Raw genomic sequence first — 13,554 nt, 5'->3', positions numbered from 1 at the left:
ATTAAAATGAATATAAGCATAGGCCCTAAGCACTATGGAAAGATCCCACAAGGGATATCCCTATGGACAGGAATAAATTTTGACCCGTAAATACAACATGACTTATTTGTATTTCTGTTCACTTTTGTCCATGCCCTCGATTTTAACATGAATAACTAATGTTGTAAGCACCATCTGGGGTCTACAGTACATTTAAGTCTTTGACCATTTTGGGAACTCTTTACTAAGACAACAGCAACAAAAATTCTGTCCTTTCCATTAGAAGCTTCACTCTTTCTTCCTCTGCCCACCTTGATTTTTACTACTGAAGGTGCCTTAATTTTGATACTTTTCCCACAGTTCTATCTCTAATTCAGACATGTCAAACACAAGGCCCAGAGGCTGGATGCGGCCCGCAAAGTGGTTTCATGTGGCCCGTGAAGTCATCCTGGAAACAGTGAGGGAACGGCCCCCGCTGCCTTGGCCCTGGCCCAGGCTGGCTGGGAGCCAATGTACAATTTCGTGGTGGCCATCTATGCTGAAACACATTCAGTCTTAGCTCCACAAGGCCGTCTGAAAACAGCGAGGAACCAGCCCCTGCCGCATCGACCCCGCCCCCTGGGTGCAAGCTGGGGAGGTGTCACCCTTTATGAGGAATGAAGTGGCCAGCAAATGGCCCTCGCCTACTTCACATATCCAGCTTGATGGGCTCTGGGGGAGGGCTTTCGTCAGGCAGCGGGCACTCTCCTCACAGCGCCAAGAGGTTGAGCTGGGTGGTGCAAAGCACGCCAGCTTTGCATCTTGCTGCCTGCTGAAACTGGGCAGGCTGGGGGCTAGGCAGCATTGCACTTCTCATCAGATTCGCACCACCTGGCTCAGCTCTTGGCACTCTTGGTGAGGAGAGCGCCCCGCTGCCTGTTGAAACTGGGCAGGCTGGGAGCTGGGTGGCTTCACACTTTTTAGATTTGCGCCACCCGGCGCAGCCTTGGCGCTGTGAGGAGAGCGCTCCGCTGCTTGCCGAGACTAGGGGCTGGGTGGCATTGCGCAGGTAACATTGACTCTCACGCTGCTCATGACATCCCCTCCCCCAGAGCCCACCAAGCCAGATATGTGAAGTAGGTGAGGGCCATGTGCTGGCCACTTCCAGGCGATGGTGCATTTCTTCATTCCTCACGAAGGGTGACACCCAGTTGCGTTTCTTGCCTGTTTTTCTCCCTCCCTCATCTCAAATATTTTCCTACCACTCTGTACTTAGCAAGGAATGAAGGAAAGAAGGAGAGGGAGGGTCTGAGGGAAGTCCTGCCTTAGCCCTTTCACCATTCCCTTGCCCCCTCCTCCTGGCCTATCCTGGGGTCTCCCATCCTATTGCTAAGGAAGCTTTGGATACAAAGCCGGGTCTCCTCCCATGGAGAGGGAATGGGCTTCCCTCTGACTTTGCCCTCGTACCCATCATGAGCAACCTGGCTAAGGAGAACAAGCATGCAGCACCAGCCTCGAGGGGGAGGTAAGTGCAGCTGGGCGGCCCCTTGGGGAAGTGGGGCTGGGCTTGGTGTGGGTGCTCAAGGGCCGGGCTGGGCATTTGACCTCTGCTGCCCAAGGCTCCGGGCAGCCCGCACCACCATCCAACCCGCCCTGCATGGCCTGAGAGGAATAGTGAGGCTCCTCCAGTGGACCATGGCTTGGCACTTGCCCTGGTCCTACCCCCTTCTGCCAGAGACCCTCAGATATGTCCCACTCTTGCCCAGGCCCCCACAGGCACCCTTGACGTGAACGATGTAGAGCTGGCCATGCCCACCCTGTAGGCCACACCCACTCCATCCACACCCACCCAGTAGGCCACACCCACTCGGCCCCGAGGGCAACTGCAATGCTGATGTGGCCTTCAATGAAATTGAGTTTGACACCCCTGCTCTAATTGAATGCATATCAAAGTACAAGTAATGTTCAGCACTTCTGGTGAAATTCCAATATTAGGAATTGCAGTATTTTTATTTTATTATTAAACTTATATGCCGTTCATCTCACCAGAGGCGACTTATAATCATTCAATTAAAATGTAATCTAAAATATTAAAACAATAGAGATCTTAAATTTAAATTTTAAAGTTTGGTTAAAATAAAATTGACTGAGAGGGAGGAAGCAAAGTGTGCAAGGGGGGAAGTGGGGTGTTATCTAATCCATTAGTCACTTCCAAAATGCCACTTCCAAATCATATTGGAGCCCAGGTCAGTTTTAGCACAGCTATGATCTCAAGCCCTTTTGGAAGATCGAAAGAGTAGATGTACTCTTATGTGGGCGCTATGCTGAAATTCCTTGGCAGATGATGTACCCAGCATGCCCTTCAGCCAGCATGGGTGAGGTGGGCTAATCCCATTGGGGTGAAATGGTTCCTCAGACAACCTGAACTCATGCAGTGAACAGCTTTAAAGGTGATAACCAACATCTTGAATTAGATCCAGAAGCAAACTGACAGCCAGTTTGCAGAACAGCAGTGTAACATGGGCCACCCTAGTAGTCCAAGAACTGCATGCGCAACTAGGTTCTGCACCAGCTGAAGCTGACAGATACTGTTCAAGGATAGTTCCAGGTAGAGTACATTGTAGTTCAAGTGTGAGATGATCAGGGCTTGAGTGACTGAGCATAGGACTCCTGATTCAGAAAAGGGCACAACTGGTATACAACACAAAGTTCCACAAAGGCTTTCCTAGCCATGACTGCCACCTGCTCAGCAAACAGAATCCCCAGATTGTGTACCAGGTCTGTCTGGGATAGTATTATCCCATCCAGCACTAAAAATGATCAAGTCCTGGAACTGGAAGCTCCACCCACCTAAAGCCATTTGGTCTATATAATTGTCTACATAACCCTCAGATAGGGAACGTGTCCCCTTTTAGATGTTGCTGTTATAAATGATAACTCCCAATATTGGCTAGTACAAATGGAGAGAGAACCTTGAAGTTTTAGTTCAGCAAAATGGAAGTTATGGAGTAACTGATTCTATGCATAAAAACTCACATGGACATCTCTCTCTCCACACACACACCCCTACAAAATAAAGGTTAACTTCTATACACAACTAGCAAATGTCTGGGCAAATATCTGTGTATAAGGGAAAAATAAAGATTATTTCAGAACAAAAAAAATACAATTGAGAAATAGAACAAAAAGAAAGCAACCTCTTCTAACAAGGAGAACTGCATGTGTTTAGGGGGCAATGTTGAAAAAAGGCAAAATGAAATAGAATACTATGAAAGAAGACATAACTGGCTGATTTACAGTCTAAGCAAGAGCATTTTGAAGGACAATATTTCATTACAGACTCTGTTGTAGTGTTTAGTTCCAAGCTAGTGAATTTTCCTCACTATGGCTATCACTATGTATGTTGTACTGCTAAAAATGGATTTAGAAATGTGAATTATAGCCAAACAACCAAAACATGTACTAAGCTGCAGGCAAGATCAGTGTTATTGTGCTTATGTGACAAAGGAGAAAGAGTCTAGAATCTCACTAGCCTAATATAGCTTAAGGTTTCTGGATTCTGACTGCATTCCAAAAAAGTTGGTAGAGTATCTTCCTGCATATGTTTTCTCAAAAATTATCTGTCCAAGGACAGATGAGCCATGCAAGACTACACAATTTCTCCAGGTGTCCAAGATTCCCCTCATCCAGGTAGGGCATACATTACAGGTTGAAAGAATGCCTAGATTCTTGCCTGCCTGCTGTTGGATACCAGTGTTGTTTTAGGAGCTAACCCTTCCTGTTCAACCAGTATATTTGTCAGTAAATATTATAAACTATTCAGGAATCCCCTCAAGGAAACCAAGCCCATCAGAGGCACCTTTTAGAAGTTTCAGATAAAAATAAACCCCCTTCTCAGTTAATGAAGTGCAGCAGGACTGCAGGTAGTTTTTTTCCCTGATGTTGATTCAGCTACTGTTTTGCATTTGGTCAGTGCAAAATATATCTTATGGAAGGTTTCCACTTCAGGTAGGACTGAAGGCCACCTGGTATTGCCTCATATAGACACATCCTTTGCTTTATGCATGAATAGGCTATCATGGAGTTTGGCCACCAGACAAGCTTTTAATACCTGAAGAATATATGTAATTATTTTGTAACTTCTAATGCTCAGAGTCATATACAAAACAACCTCTTTTATTCAATACTTTATATGACACACTACATAATTTAAATTGCAGTATGTTGAAATTTGTTGTGACAGTTCAGTTAGTTCGATTCTTTTCCTTCACGTCCTTTGACCTCTTCATCTGAATTGTTATTTAGGGAAGAGGACATCAATCCTCAGAACTCATGAAGTAGAGAACTCCACCTTTCAGAAGAGAAAGATATTAGATATGTGACACCCTCAATACCTTTGGGTGGACGCTTCTGAAGTAATTTTGCAGAATCTTTTTCATAAAATGGGAGAGGTCACAAACTAGATGTACAAGAATGACACTAAGCAAAACGAAAGGGAATAAATAAAATAAAAAACTAGACAAGGTTGTTTCTGATGTTATCCTGAATATAGAAGCATTTCCTCTTCAATACTGGTGCTATATTCAGGATAACATCAGAAACAATCTTGTCTAGATTTTTTATCTAGACAAATATATTTATTTATAGTTATATTTATATATGTAGATGCATTCAAACCAGTCAGTCCTAAAGAGATCAACCCCGACTGCTCTTTAGAAGGCCAGATCCTAAAGTTGAAACTCAAATACTTTGGCCACCTAATGAGGACTCACTGGAGAAGGGCCTAATGCTGGGAAAGATTGAGGGCAACAGAAGAACGGAACGACAGAGAATGAGGTGGCTGGATGGAGTCACTGAAGCAGTAGGCGTGAGCTTAAATGGACTCCAGAAGATGGTAGAGGACAGGAAGGCCTGGAGGAACATTGTCCATGGGGTCGCGATGAGTCGGATACGACTTCGCAATTAACAACAACAAATATACACTTTTGTGTATATGTGTATGTGTGCATTTACAAATGCATATTTGTCCATTTCTCCTCCTCCTAACCCCTTGCTCCCACACACATACTCAAGATCCATAGGACTGTATGCTTTTCACAAAAAGCCATACCTGACACAAGATCATTACTGCAAATATAAGAAAGCTTATTTTATTTCACATAAGGTTGCCAAATGTATTCTTTTTTGTGAAACATCTAAATTGCAAGCATTTCAGAGCCTTATATGCCATAAGAGCAAGAAGAAAAATAAATCAATGGATGATGCCATTTCTAATAGAAACCAGACCCCAAGTCTTGTCACAGATTTTAGAAAACATACTGCCTTTTTTTTCTTGAAGAGCTATATAGGGCCTCTAAAAGTAAACAAAAAAATTGGGATCAAGCTAGTTTAAAGCCACATGGGCTGGGCAAGATGAAAGGAAATCCTGTTAAATGGTTGAAGGCCTTTGTATTTTTTACCATTATTTGTAAGTAGAATTTTCCAGCTACATAATAAATCCTAGATCAGGGCTGTCAAAACTGCCAGCCCATGGGCCGGATGCATCAGAGTGAAACCGTGCCCACCCCATTGCCGGCAATGGCAAAAAAGTCATGATGTCACAACACGTCACATGACATTACGAATTTAACACCCCTGCCCTAGATGGTGTATATGCATTGCAGAACTTAGCAAGGACCATTTTACCTGTTCTTCCACAAGTGATGACTCAGGTTTATAAATCCAGGTATTTGACTGAAAGAGGTAACTGCTGCATGGCAGCCCAGCAACATTTAACATTTACAACCTAGCAGGATCTAATTACCAACCACATTCAGAATCCTGCTGAGATTTTGGTAGCTGGTGAGACTAGAGAGGTGAAAGGCAAATTACTAATGTAATGTCTGGCCTGAAGACACTGCCTCAAGCCTGCTGCCATTAAAATCTGAATAAAGTCTGTGTGGGAAAGAGGAAAAGGGGTGTAGGAGATGGGTGGATAATGTAACATGAAAAATAATAGTCATGCAGGTCTGTGCTAGTTCAAAGCCTCATTAGAAGAATTACAGCTGTAACAAGAGAAGGATGGCTAAGTGGTTAAACCTGTATCTCTGTTCATAGCAAAATATATGAAAAACACCCACACAACAGTCAAACTTAATTGGGCTTATATCTTAAAACATCTGCTGCACTGCTACAGTCATTGCAATGATGCAGAGAGGCCATTCAACTTATCAGTAAATCAGAATAAGTTAACTATCCAGATTCAGGTTATACAGGGATTCCTACCAATTAACAAGCTTTGACCACAGGGCTAATGCTCCATTATGCAGGTTCTAGGAACTGGCTGAAGTGGCAGACATGGGAAGAATTATCTCGACTGAGATCAGTTCATCACAGAAAGCACTGCAGACTATTAGAAACTTGACAAAAAGGGTTTCATAATATTCATAAACCCGGAAAAGAAAGCAATAAAAAAGCACAACACTCTCATTTTTATATGCTTCCTTTCTTCGTTGATAAAATTAAGGATGACAGTAAAACATGTAAAAAAAAAACTAACTTCTACATGGGCATACAGTGAAGAAAGAAAAATATTTTATCCCAACAAAAATATAATACTGAAAACATTCAAGTCCTCTCAAAGCAGGGCTGTATCTTTAATATTTTTAGAAAAAGCAATGCCATGTCTTGCTTTCCTAGGCATCTCGCGCTCCCAGTAAGATGCAGACTGACTTACCTCTTAATCTATGGCCATTATATCTCTTTCTTTTTATCAGTTATTGCTAATGACTGGAAAATAGCTCAGGATTTCAATGTTAAATGAAACTGTTCTACCCATTACAGAGGGGACAGGGCAAATGCAAAATCGTGACTGTGTTATTGGCAGCACACCCCATTCTCCTTATGGGAAGCTCTAACTTCAATTCTATAGAAAACGTTACAGCTGGGAAAGTATTGCAGTTCTGTGATTAAAAAATATTTGTATATACAGTATAAGTTTCAAATTCAGTCTCTGCAAAGAGTTAGAAATGACTCCAATCTCAGCAGACAACACTTTTTTAATATAAGCTTAGATTTTAAGAAAGTTTTGCAAAATGTTTTTTTAAACATTTTGCCCAAATTATACTAGGAACATATGTCACACTGTCAGCAATATGTGGTTTTACTACCACAAACTGTTGAAACATTACTACTTTCACTGCTCTAATAAACATATCTGCCATCATAAAGTTTAGACACAGTTTTGCCGTTCTAGGAGTGTTCTATCTAGAGAAGGCTTGAAAAACCCACATCAACAAGCAACATACAAAAGCAAAAAACAAAGCCAACTAAAATAACTGCAATTAAAGCTATGAGTGAAGTGTTGTTTAATACTTGAAGTACTTTTTAGAACTACAATTTATTAGATCACACAGTGCCTAGCTTAATAACTCATTAGACCTATCACCTTAACCAATAAACACAGAATTATTTTTCAGTAGTCCAATAACACACAGCAGCTTTGTTAACAGAGAGAAAGAAAGATCCCAAAACTGAGAGATTAGAATGGAAGCTCTCAATGGCAGGTAATAATTGCTTATTGCCTGCTTGGTACCCAGTACTACTGTGTTTCCCCGAAAAGAAGACCTGGTCTTAATATTGTTTTGGCCTCCAAAAGAGGCACTAGGTCTTATTTTCGGGCTAGGTTTTATGTTTCCTTTCCCTGATAACTGTTTTGCCCTGCGGTGGCACCCTCCCCACGCCACCCCACTTGTTATGCGACCGCTTTCTGTTGCTCACAGCAGGGAAGGATGCTACATGGTACATCACGCCAGTACCGCTACCGGTAACACAAGGCTTGGCTGGTGGGGAGGGGGGGATCTGCCTCACGTGCCGCACTTACTGGTACCATGCCGCAGGCTCCCACACCACAGCCAGACTTCCCACTTGTTCTGCAGCCACTTTAATGGTAAGTCGCTCACGGCAGGATGGTGCCGCTTCTGCAAGGCTTAACAGGTGGGGGGGAGATCTGCCCCACATGCTCCGCTTATTGGTACCTTGCCGCAGGAGCAAGGACTTCCATGCTGCCCCTTCTGTGGCTACATTTGGCCGCTCGCGGCAGGATGGTGCCACTGCCATAAGGCTTGGCAGATCAGGGGGAGCTGCCCCATGTGTCCGCACCCGTTTAGGTGTGGAGCCTCTGCAGCCACTACTGCCTTTTGACCCTGGTCAACTTCTCTGCCAGGAACCTGGAGCCCGATGTCAATCTCAGCCAGGTGGGGCAGAAGTGCCTGGATGGCTGGGAGTTCAGTCGAGAGTACTACCACTACTGTAAGACAACATTATTGTCACTGAGGTAGGCAGGTGCGTGCTGACTTTTAGGGCGGGGGGAGGGGGAAAGGAAGGGGTCTGGCAGCGTGACGGTCTCCCAAGAAATGAAGATCAACCGGGCATGGAAGATGTTAGCTTAGGAGCAAAACTCGGATTCAGTCCCTGCACAGCCCAAAATTTGCTGGGTGACTTCGAGACTGCTTCTCAGGGCAGATCTGAGTGTGTTAAAGAGGCGACAGGCAGGCAGGGCAAATGCAGAATGGGCCCAGCTGCCAAGGAATGGTTGAGGCAGAAGCTGGGTTGGTCTGAAGAAGCTCTGCAGACAAGCAGAGTCCCGATCATTGCGGGGCTTCGTTTCCAAAAACCCTCTGCACATCTTCTTCTTCTTGTGCCATATCTGTTATCGAATGTTGGCAATGCTGTTTTTATCAGCAGCCGCATGAAAAAGTGCTGCTGAGTTTGTCCAAACCAGTCCCTTAGATTTTGAAGCCACAATGTTCTTCTTCTGCCCGGACCTCGTTTGCCTTCAATCTTTCCCTGGAAGATTAAATGGAGTATGCCGTATTTTTCTGGGTGTCACATCACATGTCCGAAATATTCTAATTTTCATTTTTTAATTGTTTTGATGATTTCCTTTGGCTTTCCCAGGCGGCTTATCACCTCCTCATTTCTGATCTTGTCAACCCAGCTTATACGTAACAGCCACCTGTAAATCCACATTTCAAATGCTTCTAGTCTCTTCAGGTGGCCTTCTGTCAGAGACCAACTCTCTACTCCATAGAGATGATAGAAAAAATATAGCATCTGACAAGCCTGATTTTCAGTCTTAGGCTTATGTCGTGACTGCAGAAGACCTTTTTCATTTTGAAGAATGCTGTTCAGGCTTTTTCTATCCTTGTCTTTACTTCAACGGTCATGTCCCATGAGGGGCATGACCTCTGCACATGCTCCAGACAAACCGAGATCTGGGACTGAAAACGTAGTACCGGGAGCGAAGGGCTGTTCAAAGGAAGAAGGAGAAAATGGGAGAAGCCGAACAGGCGAGGCACGATGGGTGTCGGGACATGGTAGGCCTGGTTGCAGGGGCCCTTCAGCAAGGTAAGTGATTGCGGGGTGCATGCGGCAGCTTCTCCTGCCTCCTCCCTTCCCCCCTGCTTTGTGTCTAGCAACCAACGGTGTGAAGGAATGGGCGGGCAGCTTAAGTAGGGCTTGTTTTGGGGGCAGGGCTTATATTAGACCCAACCCCCAAAATCAAGCTAGGTCTTATTTTCGGGGTAAGTCTTATTTTCGGGAAAACATGTTAGTCAAGTTTGGAAGGTGCAGAAAGCAACAGTGCAGTATTAGCATTTTAAACAATTTGAATCATTGGTCTCTATTGATAATTTTTTATTCATTTTTCAGCCTTTTCTTTTGTAAAAACACTTTTGTATGTTTGAATACAAGATTTATTTGGAAAAACACTGCATACAAGTTCTTACCAGCTGTTAGGGTGGTTTTAGCACTCTGAATTAGGCTGGACAATCCCACAATTCTTGAAATACCTGGGGGGGGGGGGAGGAAGAGGAGGAGGAGGCATGGAGAGAAGGAGAAAATAAACAGAGTCAGATGTTATTCTTGGGATTATTTTTTTTAAAAGGGGTTAAACATTAAATATTCTAGAAACACATTAAACCACATTTGGCAGAATGTGATTATCCCACAAACACTGTATATTTTTATTTTGTTGGGGAGATTCACGTGTTTATTCCAATATTTTTAATATATTACTCATTACAATAAACGAACATTCAAATACTGCTCTGTGTAATGATCTTCACAAATAAAATTCAAGTTTTCCCCTGCAGCCAATCACAGCTATTTTCTATTTCTGATGAAGTTATTAACCATATCTTGTTATTAATTTAAGTATTATGAGGCATGTCCTTCCCTAAGAGATCCTAGAGTAGTACATGGTTTAAAAACACTATATAGCAGCAAAGAAATAAAGAAAACTCTCTTTGGTCATTCAGTGGCCTTTGGGATTGTTGTAATCCCATGTCTGATAGTCCTGGTCAAGTTGCCTAATAAGAACAGCACCGTGCCTCACTTTCCTTAATAGGAACTCATTGCATTTTACCAGCTAAAATTGCTCTCACCTGAAGGGTCTTGTGGTGGCCCGCTCGGATGGCTAATGAGAAAAAAAAAAATAGAGCCAAACGGGGCAGTGAAAACCACTAAATCCCAACGGCCAAGCTCCTGCCGCTACAGAATTAGGGAAGAACTAACAACCTGCAGGCCTGGGCCTGTTTCCTTTGACTCCAAACATGATTAGCTCATCTAACCACTCAAGCCCTCAACAGCACCTGCATAGATAGCATAATAAAATGCAAAAAACATGAAAGGACCAAGATGCAGGGAAGAATCTTGTGGGAACAGTGGTCTACTCAGGAGTTACTATTATTCCTAAGGGCTCTGCACTCTAAACAAGAGTCATACACCCCAGCTGGGCTTGAAATAGTATAAAAAGCTATCCATTGAGACAGTGAACAGCAGTTGGTGGTCTTGTCTTTACCTTCCTTGAATGCTGATTCAAATCACACATCTGGACCACTGAAGCTTAGTTTGACTAGCTTCTCTATTTTGACTATAGTGTACTTGATCCCTCTGGCCGGAATCTATTTACTGTTCTATTTTAGAATTCCAAACTACAACACCTCCCAACCCCAACATAAAGGCAGTCTAATAAATGATAGTGGCCTTTACATCAAAGTTACCCAGAAAGGCAGAAAAAACAGGCTAGCAATGGAATGATTTTTGTATTAAGTCCTTTTCATAAAAGGGTCCATGAAAGTTCATTTAAGAATCCTGAAACTGAACCAAAAGAGCTTTTTCCAAAAGGCAACTGGACTTTCTTGGATTTTTTTCTTATCTAAGAAGCTGCTTCAGTTCTGAACTGAAGCAAAATTTTTCAAAGAAAAAAACTAAGGAAGTCCAGATGCCTTTTGGAAAAAGCACTTTTGGGACAACCATGTCCTGGATGATTGAGAATCTTCAGACACCTGAAACTGAACATTTTTCCCCCAAAGGAGACGTGTGTGACTGGATGAATGCTGTGATAGTCATCAGGATCAAGCAAATATTTCTCAGTCAGAGAAACTGGGGGCCATTGCTGTCAAACTGGCAGCAATTACTTGTAGGACCCACCCAGAAATCCCCTTCAGCTGAAACTAATTATAGTTTAATTAGTTAATCTAATTAGTCAAGAGAGTAAGAGGCAGACAGATAGCTGATTAAACTTTTCCAAGCAAATTGTCCACCTCTTTGCCCTATATTAATAGAAACCATTTAATATAACCAGACTAGATGGTTTGCTGGTAATTTCCTGACAACTATGGCTGTGTTGCTTTGCAAACACCACAGTTATAGTATTTAAGATAGTGAAAAATTTAGGCTGAGAGCTGGAATTCTAAGTCCGTCACTGGACATAACTAAATCCCAAAGTCAGCCCACAAATTCAACCCTGAGGAGCTATGGGTTATTGGCTAAGACCCAATGAACAGTGAATGGGACATATCCAGTGATAGTTCTGCATATTATATAATAAGTGACTTTTGAGCCAAATCCCCTGAAATAGGGATTATTTTTTACAATAAAAGAGTTACCAAACTCAGGTTTCTAAAGAACCAGCATGTTGCCAAAAATAAGAATTCATATACTTTCAAGCACAGTGATGTATTGTCAGGGGAAAATTGTTAAAGAGAAACAAGACACAACACACAACAAAATTCTCACTTTAGGATCCAGAGGTTTATTTAAATTTGACACACAGATTCAATACTTACATTTCAACAACGTATTGCAATAAGGACCAAGTGGACTAGTGGTCATTAAGTATGACAGCTGGGCCAAGAGGCAACACCCAAATCTTTGAAGCAGGTTTTATACTTAGCATTGTGCCCACCACTGGTATTCTGGTGCCACCCAGTAGTCATCCCACTTCCATCCTAGTATGTTCATAGTATGTTTAGGTGTGTGTCATGTATGTTTCACTTTGAGAGTGGGCAACTAAATTTCATTTTTGATGTGTGCCGTTGTGCCCACAGTAAAAAAAAAATGACAATAAAGGTTATTTTATCTTATCTATCTTTTCTTGCTAAACACATCCTCACATTTCTCAGATTTCTCCTTTGGGTCACCTCCCTGTTCTTGGAACTCTTAGGGATAATTAATTTTTCCTTTTACAGTATATAGACTTATCAGAACATTAACATGGTAGGTAATCATTTTGTGCATTTAATAGACGAGTGAGATCATTCAAGTATGTTCATAACTCCCGCCCTCAGGCATAAAGCTGGAAGTTCTAAGAACTTTATGGACACAAATAGCTCCCAGGTTCAGCCCACAAGTTCTGCATGAGGAGCTATAGTTTATTCAGGTGGCCATTGGCCAAGGCCCAATGAATGGTGCAACCAATAAATGGGACACACCCAGTGATAGTTCTGCGTGTTCTATGGTAAGTGGTTTGTGAGCCAAATAACCCGAAAGAGGGAATCTGGAAGTAGAGATTGTAGGAAAAATATATGGAGAGAAGCTTGTTAGGCATGACTAAGCTTTGGCATAAGAGTACAGCATTTTGAATTAGTCTTTAGAGATTCTAAAATGGGCTGACACAAAAAGTATCAATTACATCATCAGCTCTGATACCACTGCTCATTTCCAGCCACATTGGGTTTAAAAAAAAAATACATATCGACGTTTAAAAACTATGAATTCTGAAACTACTATATACAAGACTGATTCTAAAACATTCACTTCTGCAAATGAATTATTAAAACCTACCTTGGTGTACCACAAATCTACAGTCAGGGTCATGGGCGATTTGTAATAAAATTTCTTCCACATCTCTGTTCTTCCCTGGAGGATCCTTGATAGAAGTTATTTTTTGCTGCAGGGTGCTTGGTAAAGCCATAAGTTGTGCAAACTGACCTTCTGGACTTTTATCTATCTAAAGATAAAAAAGGAGCAGACATAGCTTGTTTTCCTTTAACAACAACACTGAAAATTAGCAGCCCCATCTGAAACCAAGCTGCCAGCACACACAGGTTGTGTGCATGGAGCACTGAATTTCCTTCATGGTCCATTCATCGCATAAAAGGGCACAATGTACTATGAATATTGGTACATCCAGCCCAGTAGAGCTGATTGATTTGATTCAAAATTGTATCTGCATTTTGAGCTATATCTTCACTGCCTTCTGAAATTTGATGTTTTAAATATGAGACTCCAATGACTGGATCTGGGTTGTCTGCATTCAGAAATTTACTTATT

General features: G+C 42.3%; 1 protein-coding gene across 2 annotated transcripts in view; it reads right to left on the bottom strand.

The window, feature by feature from the left end:
- TAMM41 (TAM41 mitochondrial translocator assembly and maintenance homolog) overlaps positions 1 to 13,554 on the bottom strand; it is a 31,619-nt gene that overhangs the window by 3,088 nt on the left and 14,977 nt on the right. Inside the window, exons 6-8 of one of the 2 annotated variants that reach the window (XM_039342246.1) lie at positions 13,066 to 13,231; positions 9,726 to 9,788; positions 4,114 to 4,309 (exon numbers count right to left, since the gene is read on the bottom strand). In XM_039342246.1, the coding sequence (XP_039198180.1) occupies positions 4,275 to 4,309; positions 9,726 to 9,788; positions 13,066 to 13,231 (264 nt within the window). In that variant the 3' untranslated portion in view covers positions 4,114 to 4,274. Of the gene's footprint in view, positions 1 to 4,113; positions 4,310 to 9,725; positions 9,789 to 13,065; positions 13,232 to 13,554 lie in introns of those variants that run through there. The other variant, XM_039342245.1, reaches the window with a different exon arrangement.

This window comes from Crotalus tigris, unplaced genomic scaffold (genome assembly GCF_016545835.1).
Source record: "Crotalus tigris isolate CLP2741 ecotype Arizona unplaced genomic scaffold, ASM1654583v1 scf7180000017781.746583, whole genome shotgun sequence".
In the NCBI taxonomy this organism is placed as follows: Eukaryota; Metazoa; Chordata; class Lepidosauria; order Squamata; family Viperidae; genus Crotalus; species Crotalus tigris.
The sequence above is the reverse complement of the archived record's forward strand: the minus strand, read 5'-3'. Positions and strand labels throughout refer to the sequence as shown.